Below are 16440 nucleotides of genomic sequence, written 5' to 3' on the forward strand. Positions count from 1 at the left end.
TAGCAATTTAAAGAGACATTTTTAAGAAACCAAAATTATAAAATAGAGCATTTTCAAATATATAGTATATAAGAAATACCTTAAATTAGAACTTGTATCCAGGGGATCTTAGGATTTAGGATTAAAAAAAAGAAAAAGAAAAAAAAAAGCCAAAAATAGGGGTTCTGTGATTAGGAATTAGTTTCACATAAATGTAATGTATTGCAGTTCATAGCAAAGTTAGTTGTTGAATTATTTTATTTTTTATTTTTTTATGTTATATGGATTATACTATGATATGAAGCACTTGGGATTTATTTATTTATTTATTTTGGGTGTTAAAGATTAGACTTGATTTTTTAAAAGTAATGTTTAGTATTAGATTCATTAATTACAGTATGTTGCTTCAATAAATTTGTATAATTTGTACTGTTTAATTCATAGGCGCTCATGCGGCCATTCATCAAAGATGTTAAATGAAATCTGCATAATTGAACGCACTAAAAGAATTCTAACTAATCGTGATTATGTCAATTTGTGTTTGTTTGGGTTTTATGAACTTAATTTGGAGATCTTATATGTTTTTTTTTAAGTTCTTTGAATAGATTTTTCTTGAGTCGCTTTTACAATTATATTGTTGCTGTTTTGGGTGTGTTTTGATGTGGAAATATGGTGTTGAGGAAGAGAATCAGTTATGGTTCTCCCCTTTGATTTGCAGGATTTTCTTCTCCGTGCTCGAGTGCTGAATCTTTACAGGCAGGCACTGAGGACTGCTCAGAGAGCCCCTGTTCATGCTAGAGGTGAAACTTTGCTTAGAAAAATATGTATCTAAGTAATGATAATATTTCTTGAGAAATTAGTGAGGAGGATAGATCTCAGTTAGTCACTAATGTAGTCTGACAAAGCTCTTTGCCTAACTTAAGGGAGATAGATTTCATTTAGTTACTAATGTGATCTGACAAATCTGTGCCATTCTGGCATGTTCTTCTAAAACTCTACTCCTTGGCATTTCTCTTTGCTTGACACTCAGCTGTGACTTCACCTCTAGTGAAACCCATGAATCATTGGTAATTAATTAATTTTAAATTGTCATACTGTTGGAACCCCAAACTTGATGAAAATCCATTGCATTGACAACTATTTCTGTTGCCTTTGTTTGCTATGCAACTGTTTCCCCTCCGAGGAACTTTCAATCAAATCAAAGAAATTTTTAGTAGATTTGGTGGGCTGGAAATTTGGGGAAAAGACCATATTGCAAAGTTCTGTCATCTCTGGTCTGGCTAAAACCATGTAGACAAGTTCCTCCTAGCTTAGCAGTTAAACACTACCTTGTATTTATCGGGAATTCTTTTGCCTGGAAAAAATCATTTTCTGGGTCAACTTCTTATTATTACTTCATAGTTTGTTAAATATTCTTTCATTTTTTTAATCAAATTTTCCTTTGCATTACATCAAACTGATTATCTCATGCCAACTGTTTCCTAAAGAGTCTATGCTCTCCCATAACATTGGATAAATGGAAATCTGATAGAATATCTGAAATGCATTGAATCTTACAGCTGAATTGAGACAGACGATTAGACAAGAGATGGAGAAAAACCGGAACTGCAATGACAAGCAAAGGATCCGTTTCTTGATTAGTGAAGGATTAGAGAGATTGAAAGGTCTGGATGAGATGCTTGATATGCAAGGTCACTGATAGTGAAGTAGTGAAGTTTTTGATAACTGCATTTGGTATTCTTTTGGATGCAACCATCTTTCCGAGGATTGTTATTTATATTTTCCCCCTGCTCATTGCAACCTATTCTATTGTGTCTAAACATTTTAATGACCTTCTTTTTCCATACTAGAGTCTACTCATTGGAGACTTAGGGCTCATGTCCAAACTCCAAATAATCATGAGATTGAGGTTCATGGTTTGCATATTCCATATCGGCTTAGCTAAAAATGGGTTAACAAATACAAATTTCTGTCAATTTGATAATGTTATTTGAAAACTCTCTGCCTTTTTATATATCCTAATGCATGCATTGCTGACACTAGAAACATCAAAGTCTGATTTCAGAAATTTTTGTACTTCTGGTTTAGAAACCTATTGCCCTATCCTTCTACAAGAGCAGGATGCAAAAAACAAATGTTTATTATTTTCCAGCATTTGATCAAAAGCAAATAAAGGGATGTATTATTCTGATTCAAATGAAAAGGTCTTGTCCGAATACAAAAACATACGGAGCAAAAACTGAACTATATTTTGGATTTTTCTAAAACGGGAATTTTGTAAGTTGTAACCAATATGGCAGGTAGTAGGAATAACCAAGACAGACATGGTGGTTACAAATGTCGCTGTTTGCACTAAACGTTAATGCGCATAGTTCGATCTCAGCGACAATATACTATCTAGAATTTGTTATAAAAATGTTCGTATTCTATAAGAGCATTCACACCCCAAATGCCTTATGCTAAATGTAAGCATTTTTTAGCATTTAAGACCAAAATTCTCACTCCATTAGAACTTGTAAAAGCCAAGTATTGCAATTCTGTTAAAGCACAATTCTACCTACAAGTAGAATTGCATTGTAGTTGAATGGTAAAGAGATACTCTCTCCGTCCCAATTTTTTTGTCCTGTTTGAAAAGTCAAACTTTTTAAGGGAACATCATTTATTGTCTTGTCTATCTTTTAAAAATGTATAAGTTTCCAAAACTACCCTTAAAAAAATTTATTAAAAAATTGAATTAGTAAATTAATAGGGTTATAATAGGAACATTAGTAAATTAATGACTTTTATTTTTAGAAACAGGACAATATTTTGGGACATCCCAAAATGGAATAGAGGACAAAAAAAATGGGACGGAAGGAGTATATTATTATTTAATTCTCTCTCTCTCTCTCTTCTGCCTTCTCTTTCCTACTTTGGGATATATTATTTTATTGTGTATAAATATTATTTTAATGTGTTGTATTGTAAAATAAAAGTTGTGATGCTGGAGTATTGTAAAACAAGGGAATCAATCTTGTACCGAAAACTGTACCGGTTTGGTCAGCGAAACGATAAATTTCGGTACTAGTTAATACCGGTGTACCGTTTTGGATTTACTGTTATTTTATATATTTAATATATACTCCATCCGTCCCAATTTTTTTGTCCTGTTTGAAAAGTCAAACTTTTTAAAGGAACATCATTTATTGTCTTGTCTATCTTTTAAAAATGTATAAGTTTCCAAAACTACCCTTAAAAAAATTTATTAAAAAATTGAATTAGTAAATTAATAGGGTTATAATAGGAACATTAGTAAATTAATGACTTTTATTTTTAGAAACAGGACAATATTTTGGGACATCTCAAAATGGAATAGAGGACAAAAAAAATGGGACGGAGGGAGTATATATACACACACAACATTCTCTATTTACCATAAAACATTACCTCAAAAATTCATGTTTACCATAAAATATTGTCTTAATTAAATTATTCTTAATTTTAAACTTTAGCATTATCTAAAAAGAATACAATATAAAACATATAAAGCTTTGCATAAAAAAAAAAAAACAAATAATATAAATAATTAAGTTAAATGCAAGTTACTTCACAAGTACCGCTTAAGTGTCAAAACTTAACGTGCACAGTAAATGTACATGATTCATCCGATGCCTTGAAGAAAAACAAAAAGTAGGCTCTGTTGAGGTCTATGTCCCAATACTTTCACCCTTTTGACCGAAAAATAAAAACTTGTCTCATTTTAAAATGAAATGGGACTCTGTCTTTCAAGGATGTTGAGAAAACAAGGAGTTGCTCGCTGAAATGAAAACAAGAAGAGAAAGGATAGTCCACCTGAATCGTCTGGTCTGTTGAAAGGAGGAAGAAGAAGTGAGGGATGATCCTGCAAGCTGAAATTTGGACTATCATGGTCATCCAACAGTCCAAAGATAAAGATATGTAAGTACCAAAAATACTCAGGAAAAAAAAAAAAAAAAAAAAAAACTCATGCATCTTGTACCGGCCCGAAACAAAATATGTAAGTACCAAAAATACTCAGGAAAAAAAAAAAAAAAAAAAAAAACTCATGCATCTTGTACCGGCCCGAAACAAGTTTACCGCCGAAACACATTGGAATTCGCCAGAACTACCGAAATGAGCCAAAACACCCCCGTATTTTGGGCGGTACAAATCAGTAGGGTTTCTGTACCGCTTGACCTGCCGGAACAGTAAGTTTCGGCCGTAGTAACTGCTACGGTACGGAATTATCTTCCAAGTAAAATGACATATAATTGATAAAATAATTTTTTAAATTGACAAAATAAAATAGGATGGTATTTTAGTATGAGTATGCCCTAACAATAACATTTAAAATTTATTGTAAAAATATTAAAAATTTATTACTTCTTCCGTCCCAATTTTTTTGTCCTGTTTGAAAAGTCAAATTTTTTAAGGGAACGTCATTTATTGTCTTGTCTATCTTTTAAAAATATATAAGTTTCCAAAACTACCCTTAAAAGAATTTATTAAAAAATTGAATTAGTAAATTAATAGGGTTATAATAGGAATATTAGTAAATTAATGACTTTTATTTTTAAAAATATGACAATATTTTGGGACGTCCCAAAATGAAATAGAGGACAAAAAAAATAGAACGGAAAGAGTATAAAAATGTGATGGAAGTCAAAATTTTTTTTTTTTATCTTTCTCTTTCTCTCTCTCTGTTTTAAGTTAAAATTGTATTATTTCACCAAAAATATGTGTTATCCCCTGGCCTAGACGTCGAATATGAGCCCATTATCAAAATATATATATATATATATAAGCCCATTCAGCCTAATAGGCCCAACATATTTCTCCAAATGCCACATTAGTCCCACACTATCGCTCTATCGCTCAAACGCAATCGGAGAGAGTGAGAATGATAGCCATTACAAAGCTGCAAAAATGGCGAAGCATATCGATGATTCCTTTGAACAACCTCATAGGTCGCTGCGACGTCGTTTGTATCCGCCGGCTCTTGCACAACGGACCTGACACCCTTGAAGAGCTCTTGGACCGTCACTTGGCGAAGGAACAAAAACCTACCCTTGACGACGAGGAGGCCGAGTTGCTGAATCGTCGCCGACTCACCAGCACTCGGCGCGAGGCACTGAGTCTCTACAGGGACATCCTCAGGGCTTCCCGGTTCTTCACGTGGACCGATTCGCGGGGCTTCCTGTGGCGAGACATACTGAGAGAGAACGCCCGGAAGGAGTTCGAAGCTGCCCGGTTCGAGACCGACCCGGAAATCGTGACCCGGTTGATTCTTGGTGGTCAAGATGCTGTGGAATCGGCTCTTGAAAAGCTCGCCGAGAAACATAGGCAAGAAATTGAGAAGGAACGTCGTGGTGGTGGAGATCGACGGTGATTGTTGACTTTCGGTACATTTTGATCTCTTTATTTGTAATTGTAATTGTAATTGTAATTGAAATTTCTGTTGTTGGTTGAGGAATGAGAAATTGGATCGTTTACCTTTACCTGTAACTGTATAACTGTTGCAGTGCATATAATTTTGGTTATTTTATTTGAATTGGGAAAAAAGATTTTGTGTTTAGGGATTTCGAATAGGATACAGATTTTTTTTTTTTTTAAATGTCAATTATAAAATGTACGTAAGAATTTCTTTACACATCAGGCTATATGCAAAACCAATGGCTTAGTCTTACTATAGGCAATGTCATTGCTGATTGGACCATAAGCTAATGCTCTCTGGAGAGTAGTATAATTGTTGAAGGCAATTCAAGGAGAAAATCTTGTATGAGCTGCTTATTAAGGAGCTTTTACAGCTCACATGTTGATCTCACGTATTTCTTATACACCAGCGTATAAAGATACTTTCCCGAGGCACCAGTTGATTTAGGAACCTGGAAATGGGGTGCTTGTTATGGAGCTTTTAGGTTGCATCTTACAGTTTGCAGCGGATTCACAGATCACTATGCGTCCATATACTCTACAGATTACTAAAGGCAGAACACTTAAATGGAGGTTCCTATAATAGCGTTCAAATAATTTTCGAACTGGTTGTAGTAGACGAGGCATTGGTGTTATCATTAGGGACTCCTCTGGGGCTGTGATTGGGGCCCTTAGCAAAGTCCTCCCCGTGAGCCTCAATGCTGAAGTTACTGAAGCATTCGCGCTCCTCAATGGGGTGCTTTTTGCGCTGGAGTTGCAGATAAGTCAAGCCATTTTTGAATCTGATGCGTTGTCCATTATCCTGGAGGCGAGCTTGGCCACATCATTGAGGACATCATGTCGGCTTCATGCTCATTTAGTCATTGCACCTTCCACCACCTGAAACACGACGGCAACAAAGCTGCTCACTCCTTGGCTAGAGAAGCAAAACTTTCTGGCCAAACTAAAGTTTGGAAAGGAACCCCTCCCCAATGCATTCTACAAATTCTGCATGATGATATGTTGTCCTCTCTTCCTTTTTTGGGCTCTGCTCTCTGATGTATGGTTGTGATTATTTTATGTGTTTCTGCTTCTGCAAATCTTTGTATTTCTGTTTCAGCTCTTGCTGGTTTAATGAAGTTCATATCCTCTTTCAAAAAAAAAAAAAAAAAGTACCACATCAAGTGTCAAAACTTGATGTGCACAGTAAATGCACACGATCCATCCGATGCCTTGAAGAAAAACAAAAAGTAAGCTCTGTTGAGGTCCATGTCCCAATACGTTCACCCTTTTGACCGAAAAATCAAAACTTCTCTCATTTTAAAATAAAATGGGACTCTGTCTTTCAAGGATGTTGTGAAAACAGGGACTTGCTCACTGAAATGAAAACATGAAGAGAAAGGATAGTCCACCTGAACCGTCTGGTTTGTGGAAAGGAGGAAGAAGAAGTGAGGGATGATCCTGCAAGCTGAAATTTGGACTATCATGGTCATCCAACACTCCAAAGATAAAGATATGTAAGTACCAAAAATACTCAGGAAAAAAAAAAAAAAAACTCATTCATCTTGTACTGGCCCGGAACACACTGGAATTAGCCGGAACTGCCGAAATGAGCCGAAATACCCCGGTATTTTGGGCTGCACGAATCAGTAGTGTTTCTGTACCGTTTGATTTGCGGGAACGGTAACCAGCTAGTACGGTACGTTTCTATAATATTGTATAAGTGGTAAAATAATTTTTTAAGATAATAAAGTAAAATAAAATGACATTTTGAAGTGTAATTGCCCTTATAATTTAACCATTAAAGTTTATTGTAAAAATATTAAAAATTTATTATAAAAATGTGGTGGAAGTTAAAAAAGTTTTATCTTTCTCTTACTTTCTCTCTCTGTTTTAAGTTAAAATTGTATTATCTCACCAAAAATATGTGTTACCCGGTTATCGCCTGGCCTAGACGTCGAATATAAGCCCATTCAGCCTAATAGGCCCAACATATTTCTCCGAATGCCACATTAGTCACACACTATCGCTCAAACGCAATCGGAGAGAGTGAGAATGATAGCCATTACAAAGCTGCAAAAATGGCGAAGCAGATCGATGATTCCTTTGAACAACCTCATAGGTCGCTGCGACGTCGTTTGTATCCGCCGGCTCTTGCACAACGGACCTGACACCCTTGAAGAGCTCTTGGACCGTCACTTGGCGAAGGAACAAAAACCTACCCTTGACGACGATGAGGCCGAGCTTCTAAATCGTCGCCGACTCACCAGCACTCGGCGCGAGGCACTGAGTCTCTACAGGGACATCCTCAGGGCTTCCCGGTTCTTCACGTGGACCGATTCGCGGGGCTTCCTGTGGCGAGACATACTGAGAGAGAACGCCCGGAAGGAGTTCGAAGCTGCCCGGTTCGAGACCGACCCGGAAATCGTGACCCGGTTGATTCTTGGTGGTCAAGATGCTGTGGAATCGGCTCTTGAAAAGCTCGCCGAGAAACATAGGCAAGAAATTGAGAAGGAACGTCGTGGTGGTGGAGATCGACGGTGATTGTTGACTTTCGGTACATTTTGATCTCTTTATTTGTAATTGTAATTGTAATTGTAATTGAAATTTCTGTTGTTGGTTGAGGAATGAGAAATTGGATCGTTTACCTTTACCTGTAACTGTATAACTGTTGCAGTGCATATAATTTTGGTTATTTTATTTGAATTGGGAAAAAAGATTTTGTGTTTAGGGATTTCGAGTAGGATACAGATTTTTTTTTATGTCAATTATAAAATGAACGTAAGAATTTCTTTACACATCAGGCCATATGCAAAACCAATGGCTTTAGTCTTACTATAGGCAATGTCATTGCTGATTGGACCATAAGCTGATGCTCTCTGGAGAGTAGTATAATTGTTGAAGGCAATTCAAGGAGAAAATCTTTTATGAGCTGCTTATTAAGGAGCTTTTACAGCTCACATGTTAGTCTCACGTATTTCTTATACACCAGCGTATAAAGATACTTTCCCGAGGCACCAGTTGATTTAGGAACCTGGAAATGGGGTGCTTATTATGGAGCTTTTAGGTTGCATCTTACAGTTTGCAGCGGATTCACAGATCACTATGCGTCCATATACTCTACAGATTACTAAAGGCAGAACACTTAAATGGAGGTTCCTATAATAGCGTTCAAATAATTTTCGAACTGGTTGTAGTAGACGTATGTCATTCACTCCACAGATTACTAAAGGCAGAACACTTCAAAGGAGCTCTAGAGGCAGTCCTGTCAGAATAAGTAGATGGCAAACCTATAAGAAACTACGACATCACTCATCAGCACTCAGCACTCAGCACTCAGCACCCAATCCACATAAAAAAGAATAGAAGCTCATTACATATGAAACTTACCCAACAGTATCGTTAACGATTTCATGGATGAGAGGGGGAGGGTATATATTTTTAATGCAAAGTGAATAGTATTGCACTTGCATCCCATGAAGGACCTAACAATGACATACAAGCAAACGAGGGATGATGGGTAAAGAAGCAACATACTATGTGCATTTCCATCAAGATACTCATTAATGATGAGCATTCTGCTAATTACTTTCAACTGTTAACGTGAACCAATTAAGCACATTAGAACCAAATGCAAAACCATCAGCATCACTGAGGATCCTACTAGAGCAATGGTATTGGAAAATCCTCAATCCACCTAAAAGGTACCAAATAATGCCAATGCATCATAACTGTTTAGTTTGTGACAAAACTAATCAAAGAAGATCTAATATGATACAACTACAGGTAATCCAAATTGAAATCATCCAATAACAAATTTACAACATATAAAGTAGGCAGCCATGTGCATCCTTGCCATTTAGCATTTAATAGTAATCAAACATTGGAGAACAATTGAGCCTGTCAAAAGGTTATATTTCCAAAATTTGAGACCATGAACCACAAGTAGTTCATAACTGTCTGACATGCAATGTCAAAAACACAATGCAAATATTGAAGAAGCGATTTCATCAAAATTGGGAACAAGAATAATTGACACAGATACAGAAAACAATGATCACCTAATCCTGTTCATAGGCACAAAATAAATAGCTACTTCTACAAAGGGCGGGTAGCAAAACCCCTATCCACCATCTTCTCCACTAACTCCTCATGCTTCTTTAACTGCCCTGCATTCCTTAGCTGCTGCAAAACCATCTGATAATCATGCATGCTAGGTTTCAAACATTTCTCTTCAATCATCTCCCTAAAAAACTTGTAGGCATTGTTCCAATGCCCCATTCCACAATACATAGATATTAAAACCTTGTAAGTATTCACGTTAGGCTCAATCTCATTCTCATCCATTTCCTTCTTCAGCTTGAGAACCATATCAGTCGATTTCGAGTCAGCAAACATCCTCATCAATACATTGTACGTCACGGTATTAGGCATACAATTCAACTCCTTCATCTTAGCATACATTCGGTGAGCACCATTCACATCCCGCGACTTCACAATGCACCTAAATATCAAATTAAACGTAGACGCGTTCGGGCTACACCCTTTCTTAACCATCAAATTAAGCACCTTAATAGCATCCTCAAGATTGTCATCCCTACAATGAGTCTCTATAAGAAAATTATACGTAATCGTATCAGCATCACACCCAAGCCTCTTCATCTGATTATACACTTGCAAAACCTTCTCAGTCCTCCCCGCCTTCACGTGAACACGCATTAGATTATTAAAAGTAATCGAATTCGGGCTACATCCCTCATCAAGCATTTCCGCAAACACATCGTGTGCACGCGTAATTTGGCCGCACCTACACAAAGCATCGATCACAATACTGTAAGTATACACATTGGGCTTAATCCCAGCCAATTTCATTTCCCCAAATACCCTCTCGGCCTCCGAAATATTACCAGACCGACACCATCCATGAACCAAGCTAGTATACACAATAACATCAGGCTCGAACCTATCCTTCAAGCTATCGAAAAATGACTGAGCCTCTGTAGCCCTTCGTTTCTTACACAAAATACCAATCACAATTGAAAACGCAATCTTATCGGGCTTACAACCATAGTCCTCCATTCGATTAAACGCATGAATCGCCTCGGCGACCAACCCTGCACGAACGTACCGGCGGACGAGAATCGAGAAGGTCTCGACGGTAATTTCGACATTCCGAGCTTTCATCGAATCGATAACTTGCCAAGCCAAGTCGAACTGGCGAACTTTTCCGGCGAGGTCGATCATTTCGTTGTAAGGGTCGGGTGACTGGGCCGGAATATCTTGGGCCGTGGCCCAGTTGAAGAACGATAGGGCTTGAGGGTTTCTTCAGGGTTTAAGGTAGTGGTAGGGGTAGTTTTGGAATCATTATTGTCTGCGTCATCTTCTTGAAGAGTTGGTTCTGAAGTTGAAGAAAAGAATGAAAGGGTTTTGAGTATTTTGGAGTGAGAGAGAGAGTGAGGTAAACGTAGCTTTGATTTGATTAAGGCCATGTTCAGCTCGTTTCGGCAGTTCGTTTACTGAGACTGTGTGTGCCTGCGAGGGAGAGAGAGAGAGAGAGAAGTGGGGGAGGGAAAGTGAAACAAATCGAGAAAGGAATATGGAGTAGCATGTCGTTAACTTCTGGCTAAGACAGACTAGTGATGTCGTTTAATTGCTAGCTTGGTGGCAAAGAGGGACTACTTGTCGTTTCCTGTTAACTGAGGTAGGTTTAACTTTCAAACCTTTGATGGACTATCAATGAGTATACAACATCATTGAATAAGAAATCTAGGGTTCAATTCTCGTTTACATAAAAAATTAATTGATATCTTAGTTTGGTGATAAAGAGCTATTATTAGGAACAGACGTCATAAGTTGAAATTTTCTATAAAAAAAATGATTACACAACATGATTGAAGGTAGGACAGCCTATCTACATGCACAAAGGAAGATCGAATAACACAAGTGACATTGGAATGGAGCCATCCTAAGTTTCTTCGATACTTGAATAAGTGATCACAATATTTTTTAGATGTCAGAGTAACTTGATCGCATTTTTCTCATACCTTTGGATGATGGAATTAGTAGTATCACGGAATTTTGGAATCGATTCTCTCTCATGGAGCCACGTATGTAAGCTAAGCCACTTTAAGCTCGACACTTGACTAGGCAACAAAAAGGACCTCTATGAGAGGAATATCCCCAAAAAAAAAAAAATCTTTCCCCAAGCTTTTGTTTTTCTTCATAATATAGAAATGAGAGAATTGAATAATTATCTCAAGACTTTGGATAATTTTTGTTTTAGGGCTGTAAATGAACCAAACTAGTTATGAACAACTCAAGTTCGTTTTAGATTTTTATATATATAACAAGCCAAGCTGAAGCCCAAGTTAAGGCTCAATTATTAAACAATTTAAGTTCAAATATATAATGTGTTTGTAAATAAGCTTGTGGTCATAATGCTTGATTTAACTATATATAATCTAACATTTTTATATGTAAAATTTTCTAGAAATAGTCATATATAGACTTAAAATTGGATTATGTAAGTTTATAAATAGGTCCATATGATATCAAATTATTATTTGTAGTTTATTAATAATACAAACAATAAATTTGTATTGAAAATTCATAAACTTATGTATGGGCAAAAAATTTAAGTTATGGTGTTACTACACAATGAAAAAAAATAAGTTAATCAAATAACTCGTGAACAAGCTCGAGCTTGTTCAACAATAAAATGGGCCAAACTTGAATATGTAATTTTGTTTAGTAATAAGCTCAAGTTTAACTTGCATTCTAGATAAAACTAAATAAACAAACCTAAACTTTTAATACCTAACTATGATCGGCTCATCTATAGCCCTAATTTAGTTATTTAAGACTCCTTATTTATTTTATATATTTTTAGGAAAAATCGGTTTAAGAATTCAAGATAATTTATTAAGATTTACATTTGATAAATAATTTTTATTTTATCAACAAACTATCGATATTTTTGCATATATTAAATAGGGTAAATACTAGTGCACATTAGTTATTGCACACAACCGTACACACATATTTTATAGTGAATCGTGACTTCATTGTGGGTAAAAATTGGTGTGAAATAAACATTTTCCTATTATATATATATATATATATATACACACTTACAAATTTGGGCTTAGTTCTTGGTGGACTTTAAAACTTGTTTGCTATTTTTTGCATAAATAATTGAATAAGAGATTTGATATTTGATCTCTTGTACAATAAAAACTAATTATTATTTTGGTTGAATGATAAAGAGTGAATATCATAGGTTTAAAATTTCTATGCATGAATGAAAAAGAAATGAAATGATAGAATAAAAAGAAAAAACAAAGAAGAAGAAGAAAAAAAAAGAAAAAGAAAAAATGTGAGGGTCAGTGTAGGAAATCACAACTTTGCATTCTGTTTGTTTCAATGGAAAAGTTTGTGTAAAGATAGTTTTCGTATTTTTCAGTGTTTGGTAGTATAAGAAAAAACAAGTCAAAGGAAAATTATCTTTAGTCAACATAAAAAGTATAGTTTATTTTTAAAGATTTTTTTTTTACTAATTTTATTTAAAAAAAAAATTTATTTCCAAGCAAGTTAGATAAGAGAAGTTATAAGATTATTTTTCAATTCATTTAAAGTTACTACCAAATATAAGAAAATGAGATAATTTTATAGAAAATACTTTTTGAAAAATGACTCATTTTTAAAAAAAAAACAACATTGCTGGAACAAACAGAATGTTAATTTTATTTGAATTTTTTTTTTATCTTACAGCAAGTTAATGAGATTTATTTTCAATTTATTTAAGGTATAAGATAGTTTTATAAAATATGTTTTTGGAAAAAGACTCATTTTTTTAGAAAACATAGGTATTGAAACAAACACAGCGTTATCTTGATCCTGAGTCATCCGTATTAGTAGCATTTTCCATTTGCGTAACAGAGGGACGGTCTTAAGTCTTAAATGACCACATCCCGGTCAGTATAGTAACTCATAACTCTGCATATTAGAAAAAAAGGAAAGAAAATCTTTAAATGGCGAAGAGATTTGGCGGTCTGCTTCCTTTTTATTGCTCAAGCAATGCGGGGTTGTTGGGTTCAATTCAACAATTACAATGGGGAAAGGAAGGTCACGTGGGCAGAAATGGACGCAGGCGTTTTTCATGCTATCCCTCCTTCTTCTTCTTCTAATGCTATTCACTCTTGGAATCCTCTCGCTTTCAAACAGCACCGATGGTTCTCCCAGGTATGAGTTGTTGCATGTCTTGTGTGTCTGTGTGCGTTTGATTTGTGATGAGTCAATTTGATTTTTTTGTGGCAGGAGGGCTACACCCTTTCTTAACCATCAAATTAAGCACCTTAATAGCATCCTCAAGATTGTCATCCCTACAATGAGTCTCTATAAGAAAATTATACGTAATCGTATCAGCATCACACCCAAGCCTCTTCATCTGATTATACACTTGCAAAACCTTCTCAGTCCTCCCCGCCTTCACGTGAACACGCATTAGATTATTAAAAGTAATCGAATTCGGGCTACATCCCTCATCAAGCATTTCCGCAAACACATCGTGTGCACGCGTAATTTGGCCGCACCTACACAAAGCATCGATCACAATACTGTAAGTATACACATTGGGCTTAATCCCAGCCAATTTCATTTCCCCAAATACCCTCTCGGCCTCCGAAATATTACCAGACCGACACCATCCATGAACCAAGCTAGTATACACAATAACATCAGGCTCGAACCTATCCTTCAAGCTATCGAAAAATGACTGAGCCTCTGTAGCCCTTCGTTTCTTACACAAAATACCAATCACAATTGAAAACGCAATCTTATCAGGCTTACAACCATAGTCCTCCATTCGATTAAACGCATGAATCGCCTCGGCGACCAAGCCGGCACGAACGTACCGGCGAACGAGAATCGAGAAGGTCTCGACGGTAATTTCGACATTCCGAGCTTTCATCGAATCGATAACTTGCCAAGCCAAGTCGAACTGGCGAACTTTTCCGGCGAGGTCGATCATTTCGTTGTAAGGGTCGGGTGACTGGGCCGGAATATCTTGGGCCGTGGCCCAGTTGAAGAACGATAGGGCTTGGAGGAAAGGGATGCCATGGCGGACCCCACCGCATTTCTCGATAACGTGGCGGACGATGGGAGGGGTGATGGGGTGGACGGTGGAGATTTGGGAGAAGTCGAGGGAGAGAGTTGGGATCGTGTTGTCAAGGCTTGGGTTTTTGCGGTGGTGGTCTTTGATTAGGGCGTGGAATTTTTCGGCGATTAGGGTTTCTTCAGGGTTTAAGGTAGTGGTAGTGGTAGGGGTAGTTTTGGAATTATCATTGTCTGTGTCATCTTCTTGAAGAGTTGGTTCTGAAGTTGAAGAAGAGAATGAAAGGGTTTTGAGTATTTTGGAGTGAGAGACTGAGTGAGGTAAACGCAGCTTTGATTTGATTAAGGCCATGTTCAGCTCGTTTCGGCAGTTCGTTTACTGAGACTGTGTGTGTGCCTGCGAGGGAGAGAGAGAGAGAGAGATAAGTGGGGGAGGGAAAGTGAAACAAAGCGAGAAAGGAATATGGAGTAGCATGTCGTTAACTTCTGGCTAAGACAGACTAGTGATGTCGTTTAATTGCTAGCTTGGTGGCAAAGAGGGACTACTTGTCGTTTCCTGTTAACTGAGGTAGGTTTACTTTCAAACCTTTGATGGACTATCAATGATTATACAACATCATTGAATAAGAGATTTAGAATTCAATTCTCGCTTACACTAAAAATTAATTGATATCTTAGTTTGATGATAAAAAGCTATTATTAGGAGCAGAAGTCATAAGTTGAAATTCTCTATAAAAAAATGTTTACACAACATGATTGAAGGTAGGACAACCTATACATGCACAAAGGAAGATTGAATAACACAAGTGACATTGGAATGGAGCCATCCTAAGTTTCTTTGATACTTGAATCAGTGATCACGATATTTTTTAGATGTTAGAGTAATCTGATCGCATTTTTCTCATACCTTTGGATGATGGAATTAGTAGTATGACGGAATTTTGGAATCGATTATCTCTCATGGAGCCACGTATGTAAGCTAAGCCACTTTAAGCTCGACACTTGACTAGGCGACAAAAAAGACCTCTACGAGAGGAATATCCAAAAAAAAAAAAAAACTTTCCCCAAGCTTTTGTTTTTCTTCATAATATAGAAATGAGAGAATTGAATAATTATCTCAAGACTTTGGATCATTTTTTTTTAGGGCTATAAATGAACCAAACTAGTTATGAACAACTCAAGTTCGGTTTGGATTTTTATATATATAACCAGCCAAGCTGAAGCCCAAGTTAAGGCTCAATTATTAAACAATTTAAGTTCAAATATATAATGTGTTTGTAAATAAGCTTGTGGTGATAATGCTTGATTTAACTATATATAAAATAAAATTTTCTAGAAATAGTCATATATGGACTTAAAATTGGATTATGTAAGTTTATAAATAGGTTCATATGATATCAAATTATTATTTGTAGTTTATTAATAATAAAAACAATAAATTTTTATTGAAAATTCATAAACTTATGTATGGGCAAAAAATTTAAGTTATGGTGTTACTACACAATGAAAAAAAAATAAGTTAATCAAATAACTCGTGAACAAGCTCGAGCTTGTTCAACAATAAAATGAGCCAAACTTGAATATGTAATTTTGTTTAGTAATAACCTCAAGTTTAATTTGCATTCTAGATAAAACTAAATAAAAAAACCTAAACTTTTAATACCTAACTATGATCGGCTCATCTATAGCCCTGATTTAGTTATTTAAGACTCCTTATTTATTTTATATATTTTTAGGAAAAATCGGTTTAAGAATTCAAGATAATTTATTAAGATTTACATTTGATAAATAATTTTTATTTTTGCATATATTAAATAGGGTATATACTAGTGCACATTAGTTATTGCACACAACCGTACACACATATTTTATAGTGAATCGTGACTTCATTGTGGGTAAAAATTGATGTGAAATAAACATTTTCCTATTATATATATATAT

General features: G+C 35.8%; 4 protein-coding genes across 4 annotated transcripts; 3 read left to right on the top strand and 1 right to left on the bottom strand.

Moving 5' to 3' along the window:
- Positions 1–146: 146 nt before the first annotated feature.
- LOC112004461 (uncharacterized) lies at positions 147–1909 on the top strand. Its single transcript, XM_065765693.1, has 2 exons — positions 147–779; positions 1539–1909. The coding sequence occupies exons 1-2, from the start codon at positions 674–676 to the stop codon at positions 1676–1678; spliced, it is 246 nt and encodes an 81-aa protein (XP_065621765.1). The 5' UTR covers positions 147–673; the 3' UTR covers positions 1679–1909.
- Positions 1910–4817: 2908 nt separating this feature from the next.
- Positions 4818–5474, top strand: LOC112004471 (uncharacterized). Its single transcript, XM_024036727.2, has one exon. It carries the CDS (start codon positions 4877–4879, stop codon positions 5363–5365), a length of 489 nt encoding a protein of 162 aa, XP_023892495.1. The 5' UTR covers positions 4818–4876; the 3' UTR covers positions 5366–5474.
- Positions 5475–7360: 1886 nt separating this feature from the next.
- LOC111988186 (uncharacterized) lies at positions 7361–8041 on the top strand. The gene has a single exon (XM_024019968.2). It carries the CDS (start codon positions 7444–7446, stop codon positions 7930–7932), a length of 489 nt encoding a protein of 162 aa, XP_023875736.2. The 5' UTR covers positions 7361–7443; the 3' UTR covers positions 7933–8041.
- Positions 8042–9214: 1173 nt separating this feature from the next.
- Positions 9215–14991, bottom strand: LOC111988202 (pentatricopeptide repeat-containing protein At1g20300, mitochondrial). The gene is made up of 2 exons (XM_065765689.1): positions 13711–14991; positions 9215–10700 (listed from the first exon to the last, which is right to left on the bottom strand). The coding sequence occupies exons 1-2, from the start codon at positions 14849–14851 to the stop codon at positions 9487–9489; spliced, it is 2355 nt and encodes a 784-aa protein (XP_065621761.1). The 5' UTR covers positions 14852–14991; the 3' UTR covers positions 9215–9486.
- Positions 14992–16440: the final 1449 nt, after the last annotated feature.

The sequence above is a fragment of the Quercus suber genome, unplaced genomic scaffold, assembly GCF_002906115.3.
Source record: "Quercus suber isolate HL8 unplaced genomic scaffold, Cork oak 2.0 scaffold_648, whole genome shotgun sequence".
NCBI lineage: Eukaryota > Viridiplantae > Streptophyta > Magnoliopsida > Fagales > Fagaceae > Quercus > Quercus suber.

Excerpts from the sequence above, each read along its gene's own strand:
- LOC111988186 (XM_024019968.2), top strand. The coding sequence starts at position 7,444 with ATGATAGCCATTACAAAGCTGCAAAAATGGCGAAGCAGATCGATGATT.
- LOC112004461 (XM_065765693.1), top strand. The coding sequence starts at position 674 with ATGGTTCTCCCCTTTGATTTGCAGGATTTTCTTCTCCGTGCTCGAGTG. Across the intron at positions 780-1,538 it reads AGCCCCTGTTCATGCTAGAG|CTGAATTGAGACAGACGATT; the intron begins GTGAAACTTTGC and ends TGAATCTTACAG.
- LOC111988202 (XM_065765689.1), bottom strand. The coding sequence starts at position 14,851 with ATGGCCTTAATCAAATCAAAGCTGCGTTTACCTCACTCAGTCTCTCAC. Across the intron at positions 10,701-13,710 it reads GATGGTTAAGAAAGGGTGTA|CCCTATCGTTCTTCAACTGG; the intron begins GCCCTCCTGCCA and ends GAAACCCTCAAG.
- LOC112004471 (XM_024036727.2), top strand. The coding sequence starts at position 4,877 with ATGATAGCCATTACAAAGCTGCAAAAATGGCGAAGCATATCGATGATT.